Source organism: Staurois parvus, unplaced genomic scaffold (assembly GCF_062004578.1).
Source record: "Staurois parvus isolate SC_StPar_1 unplaced genomic scaffold, SC_StPar_1.0 ptg001732l, whole genome shotgun sequence".
NCBI classification, from domain to species: Eukaryota; Metazoa; Chordata; class Amphibia; order Anura; family Ranidae; genus Staurois; species Staurois parvus.
In genome coordinates this window covers 235,421-261,704 of record NW_028319528.1, presented here as the reverse complement: position 1 = coordinate 261,704, position 26,284 = coordinate 235,421, and the positions used below count along the sequence as shown (strand labels likewise).

Genomic DNA, 26,284 nt, shown 5'->3' with positions numbered 1-26,284 from the left:
CCAGGCCCAACGGTCGTAAAGGTGGTGGGGTTGGTCTGCTCCTGTCACCGCAGAGCATCTTCCGAGTTCTCCCAAACTCCCCCTCTCTATCCTTCTCCTCCTTCGAGGCCCACTGCATCCGACTCTTCTCCCCAACCCCCCTGAAGATTGCTGTGATATACCGGCCTCTTGGATCCATATCCCGCTTCCTGGATGACTTTTCCTCCTGGCTACCGTTCTTCCTCTCCTCTGAGCTACCCACCATCATCCTTGGGGATTTCAACATCCCTGTCAACTTCGACAACCCGGACACATCCCATCTCCTCCACTTAACCTCCTCCTTTGCACTTGCACAGTGCATACAATCCACCACCCACTCCTACGGTAATATTCTTGATCCTGTCTTCTCCAACCGCTGCGCTCCCCACAACCTCACTAACACCCCCTTCCCTCTCTCTGACCACAACCTGATTACCTTCTCTATCTCCTCGTCCTCCAACGCCTACCCCTCCAAATGTCACACTACTACCAGCCGTAACCTCCGCAACCCCAACCCTGCCCCCCTCCACTCTGCAGCTGATCAACTCCATGACCGCATCCTTCCCCTGTCCTGCCCCGACTTGGCTATGACTGCCTACAACAACGCACTGTCAACAGCCCTTGATTCACTAGCGCCTTTAACCACACGCAACATCAGACCCCGACCGCTCCAGCCCTGGCAGACTGATCACACCAAAACCCTCAAACGACACAGTCATGCCCTGGAGCGACTATGGAGCAAAACCAAATCCCAACAAGCCTTCACCCGCTACAAATCTGCCTTCCACACCTACACCTCCTCCCTCCACGCAGCCAAACAAGCCTACTTCCTGACCCTCATCAAGGCCCTCTCCTCCAATCCTCGCCGACTCTTCTCCAACTTCAACTCTCTACTCTCACCACCCCCACCTCCACCCAGCACCTCACTCACTGCCCTTGAGATTACCAATCACTTCAAAAACATGATTGACACAATTGCAAGGACATCGCCGCAACTCACACGCCCTCTCAACCCGTCCCCTCTCACACAGCTACCCCCTCATCACCCCTCTCCCATGACCCCACCACTGCTCTGACCTCCACTTCCACCCCACCCTACATTCCTCATACTGAAGCCCCCCCGCACCTTTGACCTTACTACCATCGAGGAAGTCTCCAAGATCCTCTCTGATGCCCGCCTCACCACCTGCCCCCTCGACCCTATCCCCTCACAACTTCTACAACCTCCTTCCCCCTCCATCCTACGCTCCCTCACCCACATCTTCAATCTCTCCCTCTCCTCCGGCACTTTCCCCTCCCCTCTGAAACATGCACACATCACCCCCATACTTAAAAAGCCCTCCCTGGACCCCAATGACCCGAACAACCTCAGACTTATCTCCCTGCTCCCATTTACATCTAAACTCCTCGAGCGCCTAGTCTACACCCGCCTAAGCTCTCACCTCAACGACAACCACCTCCTCGATCCCCTACAGTCCAGCTTCCGTCCCCTACACTCCACCGAAACCGCCTTACTCAAACTCTCCAACGACCTGCTAACCGCGAAAGCTAATGGCCACTACTCAGTGCTCCTACTCCTTTACCTCTCTGCGGCCTTCGACACAGTCGACCACCCCCTCCTCCTCAAAAAACTACACTCCCTCGGCCTCAGAGATTCTGCTCTCTCCTGGCTCTCATCCTACCTATCACAGCGCTCCTTCAGGGTTGCCTATAACGCTACCACCTCCCCCTCTCTCCCACTTGGTGGCAATGCCTGACCTCTTTCTGATCAGATTGCAGAGGAGCCTGCCCTTGGCCTGCATGTGGACTCACTCCCCTGAGGGTCTTTCCTATTTGTAGCGCTGACAATACAGTTTTGTTATTCATTATAATGAAATGGTAACGCCAAGTTCACCGTTCCTTTCCAGAACTGCAGCGTTGGGGGCATAGGGTTTTTTTGCTTTATGAGTGTATTATTATTATGGCCACTACTCAGTCCTCCTACTCCTTGACCTCTCCGCGGCCGTCGACACAGTCCACCACCCCCTCCTTCTTAATAAACTACACTCCTTTGGCATCAGAGACTCTGCTCTCTCCTGGCTCTCCTCCTACCTGTCACAACGCTCCTTCAGCATTGCCTATAACGCTACCACCTCCCCCTCTCTCCCCCTCTCTGTTGGGGTCCCCCAAGGCTCTGTCCTCAGGCCCCTTCTCTTCTCCATCTACACCTCCTCCCTTGGCCAACTCATAGACTCTCACGGCTCCAACTACCACCTCTATGCCGACGACACACAAATCTATCTCTCAACCCCCCACCTCACCCCCTCAGTCTCCGCCCGAATCTCACACCTACTGAGCGACATATCTGACTGGATGTCGCTCCACTTCCTTAAACTGAACTTCTCCAAAACCGAGTTTCTTGTCTTCCCCCCAGCCCGGACACCACCCCCCATTGACTTCTCCATCACATCCAACAATGCCACCATCAAACCGCCCCACAGGCCAGAGTACTTGGTGTCATTCTGGACTCCAACCTATCCTTCCAGCCCCAAGTCCAATCTTTAACAAACTCATGCAGACTCCACCTCCGCAACATGCAGACCCCGCCTCCGCAACATCGCCAAAATACGCATGTTCCTAACCCCAGAAACCACTAAACAGCTCATCCACTCCCTCATCATATCACAACTCGACTACTGCAACTCTCTCCTCACTGGCCTGCCTCGCCACAGGCTATCCCCGCTTCAGTCCATCCTGAATACGGCTGCCAGACTCATTCACCTTTCCAACCGCTCCGTTTACGCCACCCCCCTCTGCCAATCCCTCCACTGGCCTCCCACTCAGTGTCCTCCACCCTCCTCTGCAATCCCTCCACTGACCTCCACTCTGTGTCCTCCACCCCCCTCTGCCAATCCCTCCACTGACCTCCACCCCCCTCTGCCAATCCCTCCACTGGCTTCCGATTGCCCAACGGATCAAATTCAAAATCCTAACACTGACGTACAAAGCCGTCCACCATACTGCCCCGAACTACATCACTGACCTAATATCCAAATACCACCCAACACGCACACTCCGCTCCTCACAAGACCTCGTTCTCTCTAGTTCCCTGGTCTCCTCCTCCCATGCCCGCCTCCAGGACTTCTCCAGGGTGTCACCCGTCCTCTGGAACTCCCTACCCCAACCCATCAGATTATCACCTACTCTCCTCTCCTTTAGGCGCACCCTGAAAACCCACCTCTTCAGGGAAGCCTACCCCACCCCCTGCTAACTTGCCGACCTCCTCCACTCTTCCTACCACTCCATCCCCCACAGCTATCTCCTCCTGTACCACCATCCCCTCCCTCCTAGATTGTAAGCTCCAAAGAGCAGGGCCCTCGATCCCCTCATGTTTTGCATTGTATTGGTATTGTTCTGTCACATGTTCTGTCCCCCTTTGTAATGTACAGCGCTGAGCCAACTATTGGCGCTTTATAAATACTGTATAATAATAATAATTTTCTGAGGGCAGTCCCTATTTTAAGAGGTCTGTCTCTGGGAAACAAACTCAAAGTAAACACATCTCCTAGCCAGTGGCATCCCGAGGCAGGTGCGAGGGGTGCGGTCCGTATCGGGTGACACCGACCGCACAGGGTGACACTGCACCCGCTCCACAAAAAGGTAAGTTGTAAAGCAAGCGGGGATCGACGGCATGCAACCTATACGGGGTGACACCGAACCTGCTCCAAGAAAAGGTAAGTTGTAAAGGAAGCTGACGATCCTTCAGAATTGATCGGATCTGCGGATTGAGCATAATGTATCGGAGTCTGATCCATTATGCTCAATCTGCAGATCTGATCAATTCTGAGGGGATCGTCAGAGCGGGTGTCACCAAGTGTTACCGCACCGGGTGACACCAATCCTAGGGACACCTCTGTTCTTAGCATACCTCATGCTGACGTCATCGGGTTGCTGGAAGTGACCTGGAAGCAAGTCTGTTTACCAGCAGCGATTCCCTTTAATTGCACAATGTTGTACTTTCTTTGTGTAAAGGGGGGATATGATATAAAACATAAGGGGGGGATATGATCTTCATGTATAATACATAAGGGGGGATATGATCTCCATGTATAATATATAAGGGGGGATATGATCTCCATGTATAATACATAAGGGGGGGATATGATCTCCATGTATAATACTTAAGGGGGGGGATATGATCTTCATGTATAATACATAAGGGGGGATATGATCTCCATGTATAATACATAAGGGGGGATATGATCTCCATGTATAATACACAAGGGGGGATATGATCTCCATGTATAATACATAAGGAGGGATATGATCTCCATGTATAATACATAAGGGGGGATATGATCTCCATGTATAATACATAAGGGGGGATATGATCTCCATGTATAATACATAAGGGGGGATATGATCTCCATGTATAATACATAAGGGGGGATATGATCTCCATGTATAATACATAAGGGGGGATATGATCTCCATGTATAATACATAAGGGGGGATATGATCACCATGTATAATATATAAGGGGGGGGGATATGATCTCCATGTATAACACATAAGGGGGGATATGATCACCATGTATAATACATAAGGGGGGATATGATCACCATGTATAATACATAAGGGGGGATATGATCTCCATGTATAATACATAAGGGGGGATATGATCTCCATGTATAATACATAAGGGGGATATGATCTCCATGTATAATACATAAGGGGGGATATGATCTCCATGTATAACACATAAGGGGGGATATGATCACCATGTATAATACATAAGGGGGATATGATCTCCATGTATAATACATAAGGGGGGATATGATCTCCATGTATAATACATAAGGGGGGGATATGATCTCCATGTATAATACATAAGGGGGGATATGATCTCCATGTATAATACATAAGGGGGGATATGATCTCCATGTATAATACATAAGGGGGGATATGATCTCCATGTATAATACATAAGGGGGAATATGATCTCCATGTATAATACATAAGGGGGGGATATGATCTCCATGTATAATACATAAGGGGGGGATATGATCTCCGTGTATAATACATAAGGGGGATATGATCTCCATGTATAATACATAAGGGGGGATATGATCTCCATATATAATACATAAGGGGGGATATGATCACCATGTATAATACATAAGGGGGATATGATCTCCATGTATAATACATAAGGGGGGATATGATCTCCATGTATAATACATAAGGGGGGATATGATCTCCATGTATAATACATAAGGGGGGGATATGATCTCCATGTATAATACATAAGGGGGGGATATGATCTCCATGTATAATACATAAGGGGGGGATATGATCTCCATGTATAATACATAAGGGGGATATGATCTCCATTTATAATACATAAGGGGGGGATATGATCTCCATGTATAATACATAAGGAGGGGATATGATCTCCATGTATAATACATAAGGGGGATATGATCTCCATGTATAATACATAAGGGGGGATATGATCTCCATGTATAATACATAAGGGGGATATGATCTCCATGTATAATACATAAGGGGGATATGATCTCCATGTATAATACATAAGGGGGGATATGATCTCCATGTATAATACATAAGGGGGGATATGATCTCCATGTATAATACATAAGGGGGGATATGATCTCCATGTATAATACATAAGGGGGGATATGATCTCCATGTATAATACATAAGGGGGGGATATGATCTCCATGTATAATACATAAGGGGGGATATGATCTCCATGTATAATACATAAGGGGGGATATGATCTCCATGTATAATACATAAGGGGGGATATGATCTCCATGTATAATACATCAGTGGTTCATATAGAGAACTCAGTGTAGTTATTCTCCCTGAGGTCATCACAGAGGACAAGGGGGCGCTCTTTACATCTGAAGGAAAAGAAATCGTATCTCCAAACACGGAAAGGTGTCTTCACAGTCAGAGCTGTGAGAATGTGGAATAGACTCCCTCCAGAGTTGGTTGTGGCAGCTCAGTGGATTTCTGTAGGAAAGTCCTGGATTCTTTCTTGGATACACAGAATATAACTGGATATAACATTTATAGGGAAAGGTGATCCAGGGAATATCCGATTGCCTCTCGGGGGGATCAGGAAGGAATTTTTTCCCCTGCAGGAATAAATTGGATCGTGCTTTGCTGGGTTTGTTTGCCTTCCTCTGGATCAACTGTGGGTGTTGTATTATAACGTTTTTTTTTGTTTTATTTTAATAGTTGAACTGGATGGACTTTTGTCTTTTTTCTGCCAGACTAACTATGTAACTATGTAATATGTTGGCCACCAACAAATATTACATAGTAGATGATTTGGCTGATGACAAGATTGGCATTGCCATCAAAGACTGGTCATAACCAATCTCATGGCCCGATCCACTCATGCTCAAACTAGAGCACTGATTGTATGCATTAGGCTGAGTATGAACATGGACATGGGAAGGAGGAGATGGGACTGGAGGAGGACCTGGAATGATGTTGGCCACAAATGGTTCTGTCTCTCCTCGATGTGCCACCTAGAATAATAGCAGACTATTTAGAGGGGTTTCTAAAAGGCACCAACCAACAAAAGGCTCCAACCAACAAGAGGCACCAACCAAAAAAAGGCTCCAACCAACAAGAGGCACCAACCAACAAGAGGCACCAACCAACAAAAGGCTCCAACCAACAAGAGGCACCAACCAACAAGAGGCACCAACCAACAAAAGGCTCCAACCAACAAAAGGCTCCAACCAACAAGAGGCACCAACCAACAAAGGCTCCAACCAACAAAAGGCTCCAACCAACAAGAGGCACCAACCAATGTGTGAAGGTGCTCTGTTCTCACCTGCTGCGTCACGAAACGTGATCAGTGCGGCTCTTTCTTCAGGTAACATCAAAATGTCTTCTACTCTTCCTCCTCCCTGTTTTGGGTTCTCAAAGAAAGCTGCCAGATGTGTTGAAGATCTGTTCTCTGGTACATTCTCCACCCTGATAATTTGGGATTCTTCCAGAGGCCTTGCTGTCATCTTGTTTTGAACCACTCTGAGGTTCCTGGAGAACTTTCTGATGAATCCCTGAATATCTAAAGAAAAACAACAGAAATTTTTCCCCAATTTTAATAGCATTTTAATTTTAATGACAATATTAATGGCAACTGTGTAAAAACTTTACTGACTTAGAGAACACAGAGCCTCCCTGCTGAGGGGCTTTAGTTTTCACTCTGGAATTGACCCTGTACAGTTGGATACCCCACTAGATAAACATCTCTGGTTTCCAAAATCTGTGTCTTATCCAGTGGATTATTTAGGTTTTATGCTGCCCTAGCCAACACAAAAATTGCCCTCTGCCGCAGAAAGAGCCTGACATTGACCAAGAACACCCCTGCCCTCCATCCAAGCCTTCCACTACCACTGCCCCTCATAAACCAGCCACCACCCCCATGGTAAGAGAGAGAAAGGCACTCACTTTCGCAACTCTGGACATCCCCAGGAACGAGAGTCGGGCTGTGCATACACCGTCATGAAACCCACAGCATCTCTTGGAACCCATTAGGTCCCCATGCCACGTTTTTCCCTTCTTCCATCCCTTCTTCCAAGGGGCAGTGCAGCCCTCCCTGAAAAATGCCGCCCTGGGCAAATGCCTTGTTTGCCTTGTGGTAAATACACCCTTGCTTCCAGTGAGACAACTGATGTGGGGACATTTTTTCCTTCCAGTGACACCACTGATGCAGTGAAATGTTTTCTTTCCAATGACACAACCAATGCAGGGACATTTGTTCCTTCCAGTGACACCACCAATGCAGGGAGATGTGATCCTTCCAAGGACACCACCAATGCAAAGATATTTGTTCCTTCCAGGAAAACCACTAATGCAAGGAGATTTGTTCCTTCCAGTGACACCATCAGTGCAGAGACATTTGTTGCTTTCAATAGCACTGCTGATACCGTTATCAATGGATTTGGTGAAGATGGAGCCAGTGTGTTCCCTGATTCCAGCACCACCCTTTCTCTGTGCCCATTGTAGTCTCATCCACAAACAGTATGGAAGGGAGGTTCCACAGCAAATAGTCTTGTAACAATACAATTGTTGGGTAGCAATGTGACCATTTACTCACCATTGTCAGATGCAGACCTTGTTTCTCTGATTCTGTCCCCCAGCAGTTCAGACAGGCCACACCTGATGAGGCAGAGGCAGCTGGACCAGAGCCTAAAAGCATGTATCTTCTCTGAAAAGCACAGCTACTTTGGGGAACTGTCTTTGACTGCTACCAGAGTACTACAGTTCCAGTGGGGTGGCACTTTGTCCTTGGATCCCTCAACATGTTCACCGGCATTACCAGAGCTCCTCTGGGCTTCCGCGAGAGTAACTATGAGGATAGCCACAAGTAGCTGTTCTGTGTTATGTACTTCTTAACCGTTTCCCAGCTCGACTCTTTTTTGGTAAAAAGGTTGAGGGGCCTGATCCAGTCATATGGATTTGCACCCACCAGGGGCCGACAGACCATTTGGAAACTCGGGCACTGCCCAAGGGCCCGGGGTCAGTAGTGGGCCCCATGAGATGCCCCTGGTACCTTTTTCATAGGCTTTTTTGAGTTTGGGCAAGGACACAGGGTCCCCATGATCCCCTATTGCCCAGGGGCCCCATGAGTTGTCAGTCCGCCCCTGGCACCCACTCAGCAGTAGGGATGAGTATACCATTCCTTCCCCTAAGGAATGGTATACTGTACCACAGAATAATGTTCCCCCAGCCCAGGTCCTCTTGGTGATAGAAAAAATCCATGGAGAAGCAGGACACTGGAGTGTCCACAAAACATTCATCTGGTCCGAGAGACAAGCCATATGTGTGGGTCTGTTCCAGTTGGTTAAACAAGTCTGCTGACACTGTGAGGCCTGTGCAGTGTCAAAGGGGCTGAGGCCCAAATTCTACCTCTGACTGGGCACACGTCTGCCTCACTGGAAGTATTGACTATTGACTCAACATGTCAGAAGACTGAACTGTCTTATTCTAGTTATTGTAAACCATAGTACTGACAAGATGGTCAAAACTGCTGCCCAGATGGTGTGGAATCACTTTTGCCTTCCTTATGTCTGTCCACAAAAGATACATTCAGACTCTGTTTTGAAAGTGGGTTCTTCCAAGAATGGAGCTACTTACCAGGCACCCCGTACCACCCACAGAGCAATGGGGCATGTGAGAGGTTCAACTGCACCCTGATACAGCTGCTGAGAGACTTTCCTAAGGAAATGTACCCAGAAAACTAAGGAAATGGACCCATTATCTGCTTGACAGGCTGCTCACTCTACCATGTTAGACCTACTCTGAGATGGACACACTGACATATGGGCCACAATGCTCACAAAAAAACTTGAACACACCCCTACTTTATGGATTCAGGATTTGGAACAACCTCTTCCTTAGGTTCAACAGTTTGTTAATGACTGGTCATGTGTGAAACAAGGAAGGTAGAAAGCATCAGACTTTGACCTTCATCCAAGGGCTGGTCCAACAGCGCACACAAGCAAGGAAAATTACAAACAGTGTGGGATGAATTCTCTTGAGTTGTCATACAACAGCCCCTGTCAGGTGTGTCAGTCTACAATTTACAGGGAGAAGGAACCCAAGAAAAGCTGAGATGTCTACACCATAAACTCAAACCTACGGAGACCCACAAAGAGGACAATAAGGGATTTTCAAAGAACTTCAAAAGGTACAGTGGTGGCTACCTCCTCCTCTTCCTCCATTATCTCCAAGAACTCAAGAAGAAGCCATGGATTCTGATAATATTATACATCCCAATGGTCAACCAGCTCAGGTCCATGCTACCGCCGTGGAGCCTTCTGAACTGCCTTCCATTGATTGTCCTGAAGACAGAAATGGACTCTATACACTTTGTGCAGGATGAATTTGAATGGTCTACAAACTTGAGACAAAAGAGACAGGAAGTTCAAGTGGCATGAAGTGTAGCAGGGTGCCCATTTACTCACTATGCTCAGATGCCCTTTTAACTCCTTTTCCTGTAACTCCTTGGTTTCCTGGACACATTCTGGAAATATAAGTTTCTCTGCTTCCCTCCGTTAGCAGCTCAGAAGGACCCCACCTGATAAGGCAGCAGTGGTTGGGTAAATGTTCATTTAGGACCAGGAAACAGGAAAATCAGTTTTATTTACCTGATCCCCTGCTCCCCAGTCAGGCTTTCTAGCAATGGACTGCTTCTTGGTGTCCACTATCTATGGACCCTGCATTGGTTTTGATGACATCAGAGGACCTGTGACTGCTGGGGCATAGGGAATAAGAGGCTGCAAGGACCTATCAGCAGTGTGACGGAGCCTCTTCTTGTTCACCCAGCTCTTCTAAACCAGCATTTAACCCTTGCAGTGTGGGGGGATTTTTTATTTCCCTGGAGTTCAGCTTTAACGATTTCATTATACAGTGTGACCCTTTTGGCAGGTGAATCTGTCCATCTTAGCTTTTACCTCCTGTGAAAGACATCATGGCAGCCATTGGACTAATGCCATGCGCATGTTTATGGCCAGAGAGGCCTAACTATAGAAGTGATCACAAAGTATGAGCAAGCGTGTAGGCACATGCATCAATGCGAATCGTGTAGGGGGCTGGTGGGGCCGGTGGGTGATGAAGAACCTTTCCTCTATTTTTCCCAGTTAACTTGTCTGGGTCACATGAGAGGACTATCCCCGGAGTGGGTTCTTCTGGGCTACACTAGGCGCCTGCAACAGGGTCACTCTCCTACACATGGAGTACCTTTGCCTTTAGTGCCATTTTATCAATGCTCAGGGACTGAGGCCGTCGTGGTGCAATACTGAACCTTAAGGTGGGCCTTCATCATTAGAGATGACTGATACACTGTGTACATTTGCACCATAACTGTTCCCCAGTTGCTCTCAGGTCCCCGTGTAAATGTACATCTTCCCACCATAGCTTGCAGTTAGGCAGGCCGTGCCGAACAATGACCACAGCCACCTGTCCAGAGCTTTCCACTAATGATCCAGCAGCAGAATAGAACCTCGCCATGCACTTAGCGTGGCCTCCAACGTGCACTTGACTTTAACTCTTACACCTCCGTACCTCTGTACCACATGGGGACCTCTGCAATGCAGTTCAGGGTCTCGGGCTTAGGATCCACACATGGCTCCGGACCACTGTCCTTTTTTATATGCACACGATCGGTGGGCCGGGTCCAAACATCCCACCAAAACCAAAAACCCAGGAACAGAGTTATCCCTAACCCTCTTTTCCCAGGGCAGCACCAAACTGACTCATTTACAACCCACTTACAAGCAGGCTAGAAAAGGATCAGTGGTGAATGTTCTTTTAGTATTTTCTCCTGTGTTCCAGATCCTGAAACATCTACTGACCTTGTTATTGACCTAACTTCCACCAGACCAGTTTTTGGATTAGCCTTGCTGGTCTAGGTTGCTGTCCTTCTCAGTTACCAACCTTGGCCTGGACATCTGATTGAGATTTTGCTCATCAATTTTGTTCCTTTGCTGCCTGCAGGTTTCCAACCTCTGCTTGTTCCTGACTGTGATCCTGTTGATGATTCAGTGCCTTCTTGCCCAGTTGTTACTGGGCCCAGCTTATGAATTGACTCCCCTTATAACTAAATTTGGCTGGTATGTGACACCTCCATCTACTGTCACCTCCAGTAGATAAAGACGTCAGTGATTCTGTAGAAAACACACACAGGTCTTTAATGGTAGTTCCCCATTCATCGAGCATATAGAAAACAACATAATGTTACAAGGACCATTGGATGATAATACATGATGGAACTTGTAGGCTCATATTAGAAGCTCATTACAAGTTCTGTGTCTAAATCAAGGGCCTTTTCAGGCTCTGTGTTTGTATACCTCTCTTAGTAATTGGCTCATGGGGCATGAAACGCATTAAGAAGTCACGGTATGTTCATCCATGATATGTTGGATCAATGCTATTTATGCTATATACCAAATCGAAGTTGAATACAAGTCTGTGTATGTGTCTGTGTATGCGTATCTTTAAAGTCCCAACTGTATTTTTGGGTGTTTGGTTTTTATAAAATCACGAAGACTGGACTCACCAATATCACATGTGAAGGTGACAACTGCAGACTGGATCTCCGGAATTATCTCCACATAGAAGTCCACGTCCTCAACCTTCTTACTGGCATTCTCCACCAGGAGGTTTAACATCTCAAGAGTGTGGCTGTCTTTGACTTTCTCGATAAGAACCAGAGAGGACGGGGAGGCTTCATCATCTGGTGCGGCTGTAACATAACAAAACAAAACATATTCCCAGGGAAAGTCTTTTAGAGTAATTATCTATGAAAAAACAATGTGCGCCATCATAAAAATGTGAAAACCCCCCTAATTGAGCTGCTGCAATAACACGTATAAGCGATCCCACACTCAAATCATATACATAAATCAACAGTGTTGTGCTAACTCATAAATATATTAACATATATACTAAACATATATAATATATATCATTAATAACCAAAAAAGTCCTTTTAATGAATGTGAGTCCAATCAGACAGCGGTGCTTGAAAAAGTGCTTATTATATGCAATGTGCTCCAAAAGCTGTAACTAAGACCAGGGGCGGACTGACAACTCATGGGGCCCCCGGGCAATAGGGGATCATGGGGCCCCTGTGCCCTTGCCCAAACTCAAAAAAGCCTATGAAAAAGGTACCAGGGGCATCTCATGGGGCCCCCTATTGACCCCAGGCCCTCTGGCAGTGCCGAGTTTCCAAATGGTCAGTCCGCCCCTGACTAAGACAACAGTGCTCCAACGTGACTTTAGTGCACCTCCACCCACAGGTATGGATGGCCACTCAGCTCATACAGTGGATCCATAAATGAATACAGGTCAACCAAGCACAATAGTTCCATCAAAGAGGCTCCAGATGACAGCAAAGAGATGATAACAAGTACCACTTCAGATGACACTATATACGGAAATCTTCTCAGCTTTATACATCATTGTAAGGTTGAGAATTCCCGATCTTCCCATTGACTGAATCTGCTTCCTTCAGTACTTCCATCGCCATTACTATGACCACACGTCTTCAGTACTTCCATCGCCATTACTATGACCACACGTCTTCAGTACTTCCATCGCCATTACTATGGCCACACGTCTTCAGTACTTCCATCCCCATTACTATGACCACACGTCTTCAGTACTTCCATCCCCATTACCATGACCACACGTCTTCAGTACTTCCATCGCCATTACTATGGCCACACGTCTTCAGTACTTCCATCCCCATTACTATGACCACATGTCTTCAGTACTTCCACCCCCATTACTATGACCACACGCCTTCAGTACTTCCATCGCCATTACTATGACCACACGTCTTCAGTACTTCCATCCCCATTACTATGACCACACGTCTTCAGTACTTCCATCGCCATTACTATGACCACACGTCTTCAGTACTTCCATCCCCATTACTATGGCCACACGTCTTCAGTACTTCCATCCCCATTACTATGACCACACGTCTTCAGTACTTCCATCGCCATTACTATGACCACACGTCTTCAGTACTTCCATCCCCATTACTATGACCACACGTCTTCAGTACTTCCATCGCCATTACTATGACCACACGTCTTCAGTACTTCCATCCCCATTACTATGGCCACACGTCTTCAGTACTTCCATTGCCATTACTATGGCCACATGTCTTCAGTACTTCCATCGCCATTACTATGGCCACACGTCTTCAGTACTTCCATTGCCATTACTATGACCACACGTCTTCAGTATTTCCATCGCCATTACTATGGCCACATGTCTTCAGTACTTCCATCGCCATTACTATGACCACACGTCTTCAGTACTTCCATCCCCATTACTATGACCACACGTCTTCAGTACTTCCATCGCCATTACTATGGCCACATGTCTTCAGTACTTCCACCCCCATTACTATGACCACACGTCTTCAGTACTTCCACCCCCATTACTATGACCACACGCCTTCAGTACTTCCACCCCCATTACTATGACCACACGTCTTCCATCCTTAAGGTTGTTCACAATGTACCGGGGGACCTTGGAGATACAGTTTGCCGTAAGGAGATTTTGCTCCACAAGACAGTTCAACTGGGTAGTCAACATGAAAGAGGAAAGTGTGTTTAACCCATCGCTCATCAACAATCTGTATCGAGGAGGACCAGTAGCAGTGTTGATCAGACGAATGTTAATGACTTGCAAAATAGGATGTAATGAAGTCTCCCCTTGCAAAATACTCGCAATGGAGCCCTCGCTGAGCTGCATTCCAAGCTCTTTGCTTTCTTGGTTGACCTGTATTAATTTATGGGTCCACTGTATGAGCTGAGCGGCCATCCGTACCTGTGGGTGGAGGTGCACTGAAGTCACGTTGGAGCACTGTCGGTCTAGTTACAGCTTTAGGAGCACATTGCATATAATAAGCACTTTTTCAAGCACCGCTGTCTGATTGGACTCACATTCATTACAAGGACTTTTTTGGTTATAATTATATATATGTTAAGTACAGGGGCGGACTGACCATTTGGAAACTCAAGCACTGCCCGAGGGCCCGGGGTCAGTAGGGGGCCCCGTGAAATGCCCCTGGTACCTTTTTCATAGGCTTTTTTGAGTTTGGGCAAGGACACAGGGGCCCCATGATCTCTTATTGCCCGGGGGCCCCATGAGTTGTCAGTCCGCACCTGGTTAAGTATATATGTTATTCTATTTATGAGTTAGCACAACGCTGTTGATTTATTTCATGGTGAACGTAACGACTTAAAGAACAACATTCTGAGAGCTATCAGTCAACATTGTGTTTCTTTGTTGAGTTGCTGAGCTCATTCACCAGCACAGGATGAGAGTTGGTGACCTCAGAGTAGAGCCATGGTTCCTTCTAATTGTGGAGGACCAACAGAAAAGGAAAGTGAACACACTGGAGGTAATATATCTCCATCCCCAGACTGACCCTGAACACACTGGAGGTAATATATCTCCATCCCCAGACTGACCCTGAACACACTGGAAGTAATATACAGTATCTCCCAGAAGTGAGTCCCCCCTCACATTTCTATAAATCTTTGATTCTATCTTTTCATGTGACAACACTGAAGAAATGACACTTTGCTACAATGTGACGTAGTCAGTGTACAGCTTGTATAACATGGAAATTTGCTGTCCCCTCAAAATAACTCAACACACCTCCATTAATGTCGAAACCGCTGGCAACAAAAGTGAGTCCACCCCTAAGTGACAAGGTCCAAATTGGGCTCAATCAGCCATTTTCCCTCCCCGGTGTCATGTGACTCGTTGGTGTTACAAGGTCTCAGGTGTGAATGGGGAGCAGGGGGTTACATTTGGTGTTATCGCTCTCACTCTTTCATTCCGGTCACTGGAAGTTCAACATGGCAGCTCATGGCAAAGAACTCTCTGAAGATCTGAAAAAAAGAATTGTTGCTTTACATAAAGAAGGCCGAGGCTATAAGAAGATTGCCAAGACCCTGAAACTGAGCTGCAGCACGGTGACCAAGATCATACAGCGGTGTAACAGGACAGGTTCCACTCACAACAGGCCTCGCCATGGTCCACCAAAGAAGTTGAGTGCACGTGCTCAGCGTCATATCCAGAGGTTGTCTTTGGGAAATAGACGTATGAGTGCTGCCAGCATTGCTGCAGAGGGTGTAGGGGTGGAGGGGTCAGCCTGTGAGTGCACAGACCATACGCCGCACACTGCATCACATTGGTCTGCATGGCTGTCGTCCCAGAAGGAAGCCTCTTCTAAAGATGATGCACAAGAAATCCTGCAAACCGTTTGCTGAAGACAAGCAGACTAAGGACATGGATTACTGGAACCGTCTCCTGTGGTCTCGTGACACCAATGTAAACTGATTTGGTTCAGATGGTGTCAAGCTTGTGTGGCGGCAACCAGGTGAGGAGTACAAAGACAAGTGTGTCTTGCCTACAGTCAAGCATGATGGTGGGGGTGTCATGGTCTGGGGCCCCATGGTGGTGGGGGTGTCATGGTCTGGGGCTGCATGGTGGTGGGAGTGTCATGGTCTGGGGCTGCATGAGTGTTGCCGGCACTGGGGGGCTACAGTTCATTGAGGGAACCATGAATGTCAACATGTACTGTGATATACTGAAGCAGAGCGTGATCCCCTCCCCCCGGAGACTGGGCCGCAGGGCAGTATTCCAACATAACGACCCCAAACACACCTCCAAGACCACCACTGCCTTGCAAAAGAATCTGAGGGTGAAGGTGATGGACCGGCCAAGCATGTCTCCAGACCTAAACCCTATTGAGCATCTGTGAGGTATCCACAAACGGAAGTGGAGGAGCGCACGGTCTCTAACATCCACCAGCTCCGTGATGACATCATGGAGGAGTGGAAGTGGACTCAAGTGGCAACCTGTGAAGCTCTGATGACCTCCATGCCCAAGAGGGTGAAGGCAGTGCTGGAAAATAATGGCGGCCACACAAAATATTGACACTTTGGACCCAATTTGGACCTTGTCACTTAGGGGTGGAGTCACTTTTGTTGCTGGCGGTTTAGACATTAATGGAGGTGTGTTGAGTTATTTTGAGGGGACAACAAATTTCCATGTTATACAAACTGTACACTGACTACGTCACATTGTAGCAAAGTGTCATTTCTTCAGTGTTGTCACATAAAAAGAGAGAATCAAATATTGACACAAATGTGAGGGTGGGACTCACTTCTGGGAGATACTGTATCTCCGTTCCGGGACTGACCCTGAACACACTGGAGGTAATATATCTCCATCCCGGGACTGACCCTGAACACACTGGAGGGAATATATCTCCATCCTGGGACTGACCCTGAACACACTGGAGGTAATATATCTCCATCCCAGGACTGACCCTGAACACACTGGAGGTAATATATCTCCATCCCGGGACTGACCCTGAACACACTGGAGGGAATATATATCCATCCCGGAACTGATCCTGAACAGAATGGAGGGAATATATCTCCATCCCGGGACTGACCCTGAACACACTGGAGGGAATATATCTCCACCCCAGGACTGACCCTGAACACACTGGAGGGAATATATATCCATCCCGGGACTGACCCTGAACAGAATTGAGGGAATATATCTCCATCCCGGGACTGACCCTGAACACACCGGAGGGAATATATCTCCATCCCGGGACTGATCCTGAACACACTGGAGGGAATATATCTCCATCCCGGGACTGACCCTGAACACACTGGAGGGAATATATCTCCATCCCGGGACTGACCCTGAACACACTGGAGGTAATATATCTCCATCCCGGGACTGATCCTGATCACAATGGAGGGAATATATATCCATCCCGGGACTGACCCTGATCACACTGGAGGGAATATATCTCCATCCCGGGACTGACCCTGATCACACTGGAGGGAATATATCTCCACCCCGGGACTGACCCTGATCACACTGGAGGTAATATATCTCCATCCCGGGACTGACCCTGAACACACCGGAGGGAATATATCTCCATCTCGAGACTGACCCTGATCACACTGGAGGGAATATATCTCCACCCCGGGACTGACCCTGATCACACTGGAGGTAATATATCTCCATCCCGGGACTGACCCTGAACACACCGGAGGGAATATATCTCCATCTCGGGACTGACCCTGATCACACTGGAGGTTGTATACTATTTCTGTCTGTGTCCTGTGAATTCCCTTCACTTCCTGTCTGGTAAAATGTTGTCACCAAAACATGAAGTGAGGGGAAATCTCTCTAATGGAGACCCATATTGCTTTGCTGGAATTCTCTGTAAAAGTGAAATCGATAATTTTGGTGCAAAATCAAGTAGTCTTCTCCAGTGGAAGGACCTTGGCTGTGATTGGCAGACCGGTCACAGCCTCCATATCCTCTCCCCCTCCCCCGCTCCCACCATTATGATGTAAAGGACAATTGTTACTCTGAACGTCCAATAAATGATCTCTTACGTTTGTCCTCGGCACGGCCGGACTGGGAGCCCTGAAAATAGAAGATAAACCGCTAAGAGTCATTCCTGGAAATTCTGTTCGGTTCATTATAACAATTCTTATTTCCACAACAACCGATATTTCAAGCAGAGACGACCAATGAGAGCTGAGAATAGAAAGTTGTTGCTGTCAATAGCACCCAGGGGCGGACTGACAACTCATGGGGCCCCCGGGCATTAGGGGATGATGGGGCCCCTGTGTCCTTGCCCAAACTCAAAAAAGCCTATGGAAAAGGTACCAGGGGCATCTCATGGGGCCCCCTACTGACCCCAGGCCCTCGGGCAGTGCCCGAGTTTCCAAATGGTCAGTCCGCCCCTGATAGCACCCCCCTGTAGATGAGTTAATTGAGTCTATTATTTAACCCCTTCCCGATGGCGACCCTTTAAGTGGGCTTTAGGGTCAGGCGGTGGGGTGTCTTGTTCAAATGACCATTGTGATTGGCTCTCACAGAGGTCACATGATCAGGAGCCTGTCCAGCTGGCCGAAGCCATGAGCACAATGTGTGGGAGGCACGTCAGTCGGTGTACACTGAGCGCGCTCTCAGCACACAACCTCAGGTCACTGTGGTTGTATATGAACAGTGGCTGGGTGTCACAACCCACTTTTCCTGCCACCACATTTATATGCATGACATGGTCAGGAAGAGGTGCCTTCTGGGCCAGTTTTGGCATTTGTCACTTTCATCTTAAAATCAGCATTTTTTTTTTGGCTATAAAATGACTTAGAACCTCCAAACATGATCTCTTTTTTGAAGGTAGAGGTCCTGGGGAATGAAATGGCGGGTGTTGTAATTTTTTATGTCACACAATATTTGCGCAGCCATTTATCACACGAAATTTTCAGAAAAACATACACTTCATTGAATTTCCGTGCACACGAACACGATGTAATACCCAACTTTATGGGAAAATATAAAAGATGATGTTTCGCCGAGTAAAGGGATACCAAACATGTCAGGATTTAAACATTTTGCACTCCTTTGAAATGGCAACTAACTGCAGGACATGAAAATCTCCATAGATGACTCTCTACAACTGTGGCCCTGTGTCTAGGGGCCCCGTCAGATGATTGCAGAGAGCTCATGGAAACTTTGCTCCATGATAATCCAATATATATTCTGTATCCACAATGTGGATCTTGTCTCCGGTGGATTTACTTACAGTGGCTGATCCCGGTGTATTCCCCGCTGTGTCCGGACTCCCAGTATTCGGCAGTGAGACGGTCAGATGTAGTTCTTCCCCATTGGACAGTATCAGCAGATGGTGCCCTTTCTGGAGGACTCGATCCCGCGCTGGAAGACAAGGATAACCATGATGACGATTGTCTATGGGAATGTCACTGGTCACATGACCACCTATGTCCAAAGGGCTGGGTGTTAGGTGGGCCACGCCCAGATTCACATAACTGTACCTTAGGACCACACCTCCTCCTGATGTCACATCTCCACCCACATTATTAAATGCTGAAAAATGCATCATGTATGACATCAATGATAACATGTATGTAAAGCTCAGGCTGTTCTTTGGAGTGTTGGATGGAGAATAATACAGAGAGAACCCATCACTACCGGCCCTGATCACCATTGTCACCGAGACAGGAAGTGATGAGAAATCAAAATGTTACATTTATCACCAGAACAGGAAGTGATGAGGAATCAAAATGTTACATTTATCACTGAGACAGGAAGTGATGAGAGATCAAAATGTTACATTTATCACTGAGACAGGAAGTGATGATAAATCAAAATATTACATTTATCACTGAGACAGGAAGTGATAAGGAATCAAAATGTTACATTTATCACTGAGACAGGAAGTGATGAGAAATCAAAATGTTACATTTATCACCAGAACAGGAAGTGATGAGGAATCAAAATGTTACATTTATCACTGAGACAGGAAGTGATAGGAAATCAAAATGTTACATTTATCACCAGAACAGGAAGTGATGAGAAATCAAAATGTTACATTTATCACCAGAACAGGAAGTGATGAGGAATCAAAATGTTACATTTATCACTGAGACAGGAAGTGATAGGAAATCAAAATGTTACATTTATCACCAGAACAGGAAGTGATGAGAAATCAAAATGTTACATTTATCACTGAGACAGGAAGTGATGAGGAATCAAAATGTTACATTTATCACTGAGACAGGAAGTGATAAGGAATCAAAATGTTACATTTATCACCAGAACAGGAAGTGATGAGGAATCAAAATGTTACATTTATCATCAGAACAGGAAGTGATGTGAAATCAAAATGTTACATTTATCACCAGAACAGGAAGTGATAGGAAATCAAAATGTTACATTCATCACTGAGACAGGAAGTGATGAGGAATCAAAATGTTACATTTATCACCGAGACAGGAAGTGATGATAAATCAAAATGTTACATTTATCACCAAAACAGGAATTGATAAGAAATCAAAATGTTACATTTATTCACCAGAACAGGAAGTGATGAGAAATCAAAATGTTATATTTATCACCAGAACAGGAAGTGATGAGAAACCAAAATTTTACATTTATCAACAAGACCAGGAAGTGATAGGAAATCAAAATGTTACATTTGTCACCGAGACAGGAAGTGATAGGAAATCAAAATGTTACATTTATCACCGGAACAGGAAGTGATGAGAAATCAAAATGTTACAATTATGACTGGAATAGGAAGTGATGAGAAATCAAAATGTTACATTTATCACCAGAACAGGAAGTGATAGAAAATCAAAATGTTGCATTTATCATTGGAACAGGAAGTGATGAGAAATCAAAATGTTATATTTATCCCTGGAACAGGAAGTGATAGAAAATCAAATGTTACATTTATCACCGGAACAGGAAAAGATGAGAAATTGAAATGTTACATCTTGGGGATCAGTCTGGTTTCATGCCAGGGAAAGGAACCGACATAAATCTGAGAAGTCTATTCACAATCACATGGAGGGCCAAGCAGGAAGCCTTTCATTGGTCCTGGTCAGACTACCTCTGGATTGTATTACAAACACTTGGCTTTGTTCCCAGAATGGACACGTCTCCGGTACACGTCTCCCACAGCTGGGTATGTACTAATGTGGTGCTATCACCCCATTTGCAGCACACAGAGGAACAAGACAACCTGCCCTCTCTCCAGGACTAGCTCTAGAACCAATGGCGACACGGCTCTGCTCCTCAGGGTCAGTACAGCGTAGTTATTGGTCCATTGGAGGACAGACTCTCGCTATAGATTTGGGTGGGTGGAGCTTAGCACTCAAGTGAGGGGACCCCGGACGAGCTCTCACTATTGTAGTACACAGGTAAAAGTCTTCATTTCTGGATATAAAATGACTCAACCCTCCAGAACATTATAGAGCCCCCGGAGGTCTTGTAGAAGAAAAAGATGATTGTTGCCATTTTTGTATCACATGATATTTGTGCAACTATTTATCCAGTGTAAATTTTCAGGAAAAAAATATAATAAAATGAATTTAGTGCAAACACACACAATATAATGCATTTCCTTTTGATAAAGTATAAAAGATGAGGTTGTGTCGAGTAAGTAGACACCAAACATGCCACAAGGGGTGTAAAGCAGCAGAATGCAGATGACCTCCTCAGCATCGCTCTCCCTCTGTTCCCACCTGAGACCAAAGACAGACCTGCTGCCTAGATACGGGTCCCCTTTTTAATGGCGTTGTCCAGTAGGGGGCGGTACTCCTTAGAAAAGCCCGGGAAAATCTGTCCAGCAGAGTTAACCCTTACCTACCAAACAGTCCCACTTCTGCTGGGCAACATTGACTAAGCGGTGCAACTTCCGCAGCAGAAAATACCCGTCACCCAATAAAATAATGAATGGAGGAGTATAGCCAGAGCTCTCTTGGCCCTACTTGTCCTGTGGGTGACAGTAGTGTACTTCATTCTGCATTTCTGTGACCCGCGTTCAGCCGGCGGCAGGCTAAAGTCTGCTGTCGATTCACATCATTAATGTTGGTTGACGTCACTAAGCAAGTCCAGGCCTTGGATAATCCCCAACTTTACAGTCAAGATCCACCCAGATGCCTGGTGCAGCCTCCCACTGGGAGCCTGAGTCAGCTGCCCCCTCCTCCTTCACAGCCTGGTGTAGGGGGGAGCGCTGGAGGGGCAGAGCACAGCTCCGCTCTGTGAAGACTGAGTGATCAGTGGTCTTTGATCTCTCAGTTCTTGGTCTAGTGGTCACTCTCCTTCTCTCTCTCCCCTTTTTCTTTCTCTCTCTCTCTTCCCCCCTCTCTCTCTCATCCCCCCTCTCTCTCCCTCTCTCCCCCTCTCTCTCCCTCCCGCTCTCTACCCCCCTCTCCCTCCTCCCTCCCCCCTCTCTCTCTGCCCCCCCTCTCTCCCCCCTCTCTCTCTCTTTCTCTCTTCCTCTCTCTCTCCCTCTCCTCTTCCTCCTCTCTCCCCTCTCTTTTCTCTCTCTCCCCTCCTTCTTTCTCTCTCTCTCTCTCTCTCCCTCCTGCTCTCTATCCCCCTCTCTCTCTCACCCTCTCACCCTCCTTCTCCTCTCTCCCCCCCCCTCTCTCTCTCCCTCCCTCCTCTCTCTCTTCCCTCTCTCTCCCTCTCCCTCCCTCCCACCCCCTCTCTCTTCTCTCTCTTCCCTCTTTCTTTCTCTGAATGGCTCTGTCTGAAGCTGCTCAGCAGGTCCCTTCTTCCAGGGGGGGAGCAGTGCCGCCCCCTAAAAATTGCCACCCTAGGCAAACGCCTTGTTTGCCTCGCGGTAGATCCACCCCTGTATATAAATGACAGCCTACATCGGACACTCCAGCACTCTGCGGAATCTCTACCACTGACCCCGCTGGGATGGGTCTTATCAGGATGACTTCTCCCTGAATTTCTGTATCTCTTTAGGTAATCTCGTACCCAACGTACCCAACAACGACCCCCTTGAAGGGTCAGCGGGCACTTCCTGCTTCCAGATGGTCTGCTGGGCTGGGTTGTCACCCGCTGGAGGTTTTCCCACCAGCAATGAACCTGGAGGCCTCAGTATGGGGCTCTTATTCTGAACTAAACATCTCCATATTTCGTGTCCCTCATCCAACTTCAAAGCCCAATCTGCGTTAGGACCGCGCTCTGAGGTTCCCTCATCGCCTGTATCTCCATTTCTGCTGACAATCGTGCCGCAACCCCAAGTATTGCACGCCGTCGCAGGGCGTTTGCAGTGCTTCCCCATTGGCTTGCATGGGTAACGTTCGGTAGGCTTTTCACCCACCGATCGATCCACGTCGGGTCAACACTACCGCGGCCACGAAGCAAACCATTGCGGCTGAGGCATGAAAACATCCCCATCCACTGCCTATTGCAGCTTAAGGCAAGTGGCAAAAATGCAGCTCAACCACTCATTTTTGTCACCCTCCAACTGCTAGTCTAAACAAGGCTGAAGCCTGGAAATGTCCGGAATTTACCAAGAAGAAGTTTTTCTAGAATGTGACAGAAGATCAGATTACAGCTTTCCATTCTTCCCGCAAGTGACAAACAAAACCTCACATGACACCTCCGATAGAACAACCACCCTCATCGCTATCACAGACTAATTACCTGCCCCCTCCTTGTAGTGTATGAGGATCCCCTCCAGTCCTCAGTACTTACCTGCCCCCTCCTTGTAGTGTATGAGGATCCCCTCCAGTCCTCAGTACTTACCTGCCCCCTCCTTGTAGTGTATGAGGATCCCCTCCAGTCCTCAGTACTTACCTGCCCCCTCCTTGTAGTGTATGAGGATCCCCTCCATTCCTCGGTACTTACCTACCTCCTCCTTGTAGTGTATGAGGACCCCCTCCAGTCCTCGGTACTTACCTGCCCCCTCCTTGTAGTGTATGAGGATCCCCTCCAGTCCTCAGTACTTACCTGCCCCCTCCTTGTAGTGTATGAGGATCCCCTCCAGTCCTCAGTACTTACCTGCCCCCTCCTTGTAGTGTATGAGGAGCCCCTCCAGTCCTCAGTACTTACCTGCCTCCTCCTTATAGTGTATGAGGATCCCCTCCAGTCCTCAGTACTTACCTGCCCCCTCCTTGTAGTGTATGAGGATCCCCTCCATTCCTCGGTACTTACCTACCTCCTCCTTGTAGTGTATGAGGATCCCCTCCAGTCCTCGGTACTTACCTGCCCCCTCCTTGTAGTGTATGAGGATCCCCTCCAGTCCTCGGTACTTACCTGCCCCCTCCTTGTAGTGTATGAGGATCCCCTCCAGTCCTCGGTACTTACCTGCCCCCTCCTTGTAGTGTATGAGGATCCCCTCCAGTCCTCGGTACTTACCTGCCCCCTCCTTGTAGTGTATGAGGATCTCCTCCAGTCCTCGGTACTTACCTGCCTCCTCCTTGTAGTGTATGAGGATCCCCTCCAGTCCTCGGTACATACCTGCCCCCTCCTTGTAGTGTATGAGGATCCCCTCCAGTCCTCGGTACTTACCTGTCCCCTCCTTGTAGTGTATGAGGATCCCCTCCAGTCCTCAGTACTTACCTGCCTCCTCCTTGTAGTGTATGAGGATCCCCTCCAGTCCTCAGTACTTACCTGCCTCCTCCTTGTAGTGTATGAGGATCCCCTCCAGTCCTCAGTACTTACCTGCCTCCTCCTTGTAGTGTATGAGGATCCCCTCCAGTCCTCTTACTTACCTGCCTCCTCTTTGTAGTGTATGGGGATCCCCTCCAGTCCTCGGTACATACCTGCCCCCTCCTTGTAGTGTATGAGGATCCCCTCCAGTCCTCAGTACTTACCTGCCTCCTCCTTGTAGTGTATGAGGATCCCCTCCAGTCCTCAGTACTTACCTGCCCCCTCCTTGTAGTGTATGAGGATCCCCCTCCAGTCCTCTTACTTACAGTAGATGAGAACCCCCTATGCCCCCCCCAGTACCTACCTTCCTCCTCCTTGAAGTGTATGAGGATGTATCCCCGGCTGCAGTCGGTGTCTCGGATCTCACATTCTCCTCCATTAGATTTGCTCCTCTTCTGGAAATACAGCAGAAGTTTATTTTTCAGTTCCTTCAGCCTCTGAGGGCCGCCATCCCACTGGAGGGACAGGGGGTGTGGGTACTGGGGGTCCCCCATTCCTCTGGTAGTGACGGGTTGTATCAGACGTGGTGTGTTGTGGGTGTGGAGGAGAACGGCTCAGAACTCTTTTACTTTCTATATAGACAAAGAGAAAGTATGTGCTGCCTACGGTCTGCCTGAGGATGATGGGTCGGACAATGAACAACGTGACAGCCACCTACCACCACTTACTGTACCGGAATCTCTGTGTGGATGGTTACCTAGCAGACCGCTCAGCTGACATAATACAGGTGGGGGATCTACCTGTCAGACATGTGTCCGGTGTGGGCAGCCGGGAAGGTGATGTACTCCAGGATTCCGGCTGGGTGGGAGATTTGGGTTCTCATGGTAATTTGGTCATTTTGAAGGACAGATATAGGAAGGTGACACCGGACCCATCATAGCTGTTTCTGCACAATAGGGGCTCTATATCCCTTGGATCTCCGTAAATATCATCCTATGGAAAGGGTGGACCTATAACAGAGTGATCAGATCGGATCAATATCATCCAGTGCTGCCATCTCCAGCCTCTCTAGGAGCATAAAACACCAGCTCCTCTCCGGGCTTACAGTGGTTGTAAACCTCAGAAATGGAATATGAACAAAGCACATCCCTCTATAATGTGTACTGGTCTCAGTCCAGAGCATTGAGTGTCATTTCTGTCTGCTTCCTCCTTCCTCTGTTTTCAGCAGGAGTCACTTCTGACAACTTGTCCTGACACCAAAAGAAGAATAGTGACGGGAGGAGGTCTAGCACACAGCCTGTGATTGACAGCCTCAGCTCTGTTCCTGTGTGCTCTGTGAAGGGGGGGGGTGTCCTTTTCCTTCAATCAGCTCTCACTTAGCTCTGCAGATCAGTACTTACAATCAGCTCCCACCAATAAGCTCCCACTGAGCTCTGCAGCGTGTAACTTTAGCTCCCCGCCCCCTGTTTATGATAGCTCAGACAAGCTGTATACATTGTATCATTATATACATCCTATTATACATTGTATCATTATATACACCCCATTATACATTGTATCATTATATACATCCCATTATACATTGTATCATTATATACATCCTATTATACATTGTATCATTATATACATCCTATTATACATTGTATCATTATATACATTCCATTATACATTGTATCATTATATACATTCCATTATACATTGTATCGTTATATACATCCTATTATACATTGTATCGTTATAT

The 26,284-nt window shown here is 47.3% G+C and overlaps 1 protein-coding gene across 1 annotated transcript in view; it reads right to left on the bottom strand.

Annotated features, from left to right (window-relative positions):
* LOC149434578 (protein mono-ADP-ribosyltransferase PARP14-like) overlaps positions 1–25,153 on the bottom strand; it is a 60,449-nt gene extending 35,296 nt beyond the window's left edge. The window contains exons 1-5 of the mRNA XM_089663620.1: positions 24,908–25,153; positions 19,208–19,338; positions 18,009–18,039; positions 12,107–12,292; positions 6,875–7,111 (exon numbers count right to left, since the gene is read on the bottom strand). Of these exons, the coding sequence (XP_089519746.1) occupies positions 6,875–7,111; positions 12,107–12,292; positions 18,009–18,039; positions 19,208–19,338; positions 24,908–25,097 (775 nt within the window). The 5' untranslated portion in view covers positions 25,098–25,153. The remainder of the gene's footprint in view (positions 1–6,874; positions 7,112–12,106; positions 12,293–18,008; positions 18,040–19,207; positions 19,339–24,907) is intronic.
* Between the last annotated feature and the right edge of the window lie 1,131 nt (positions 25,154–26,284).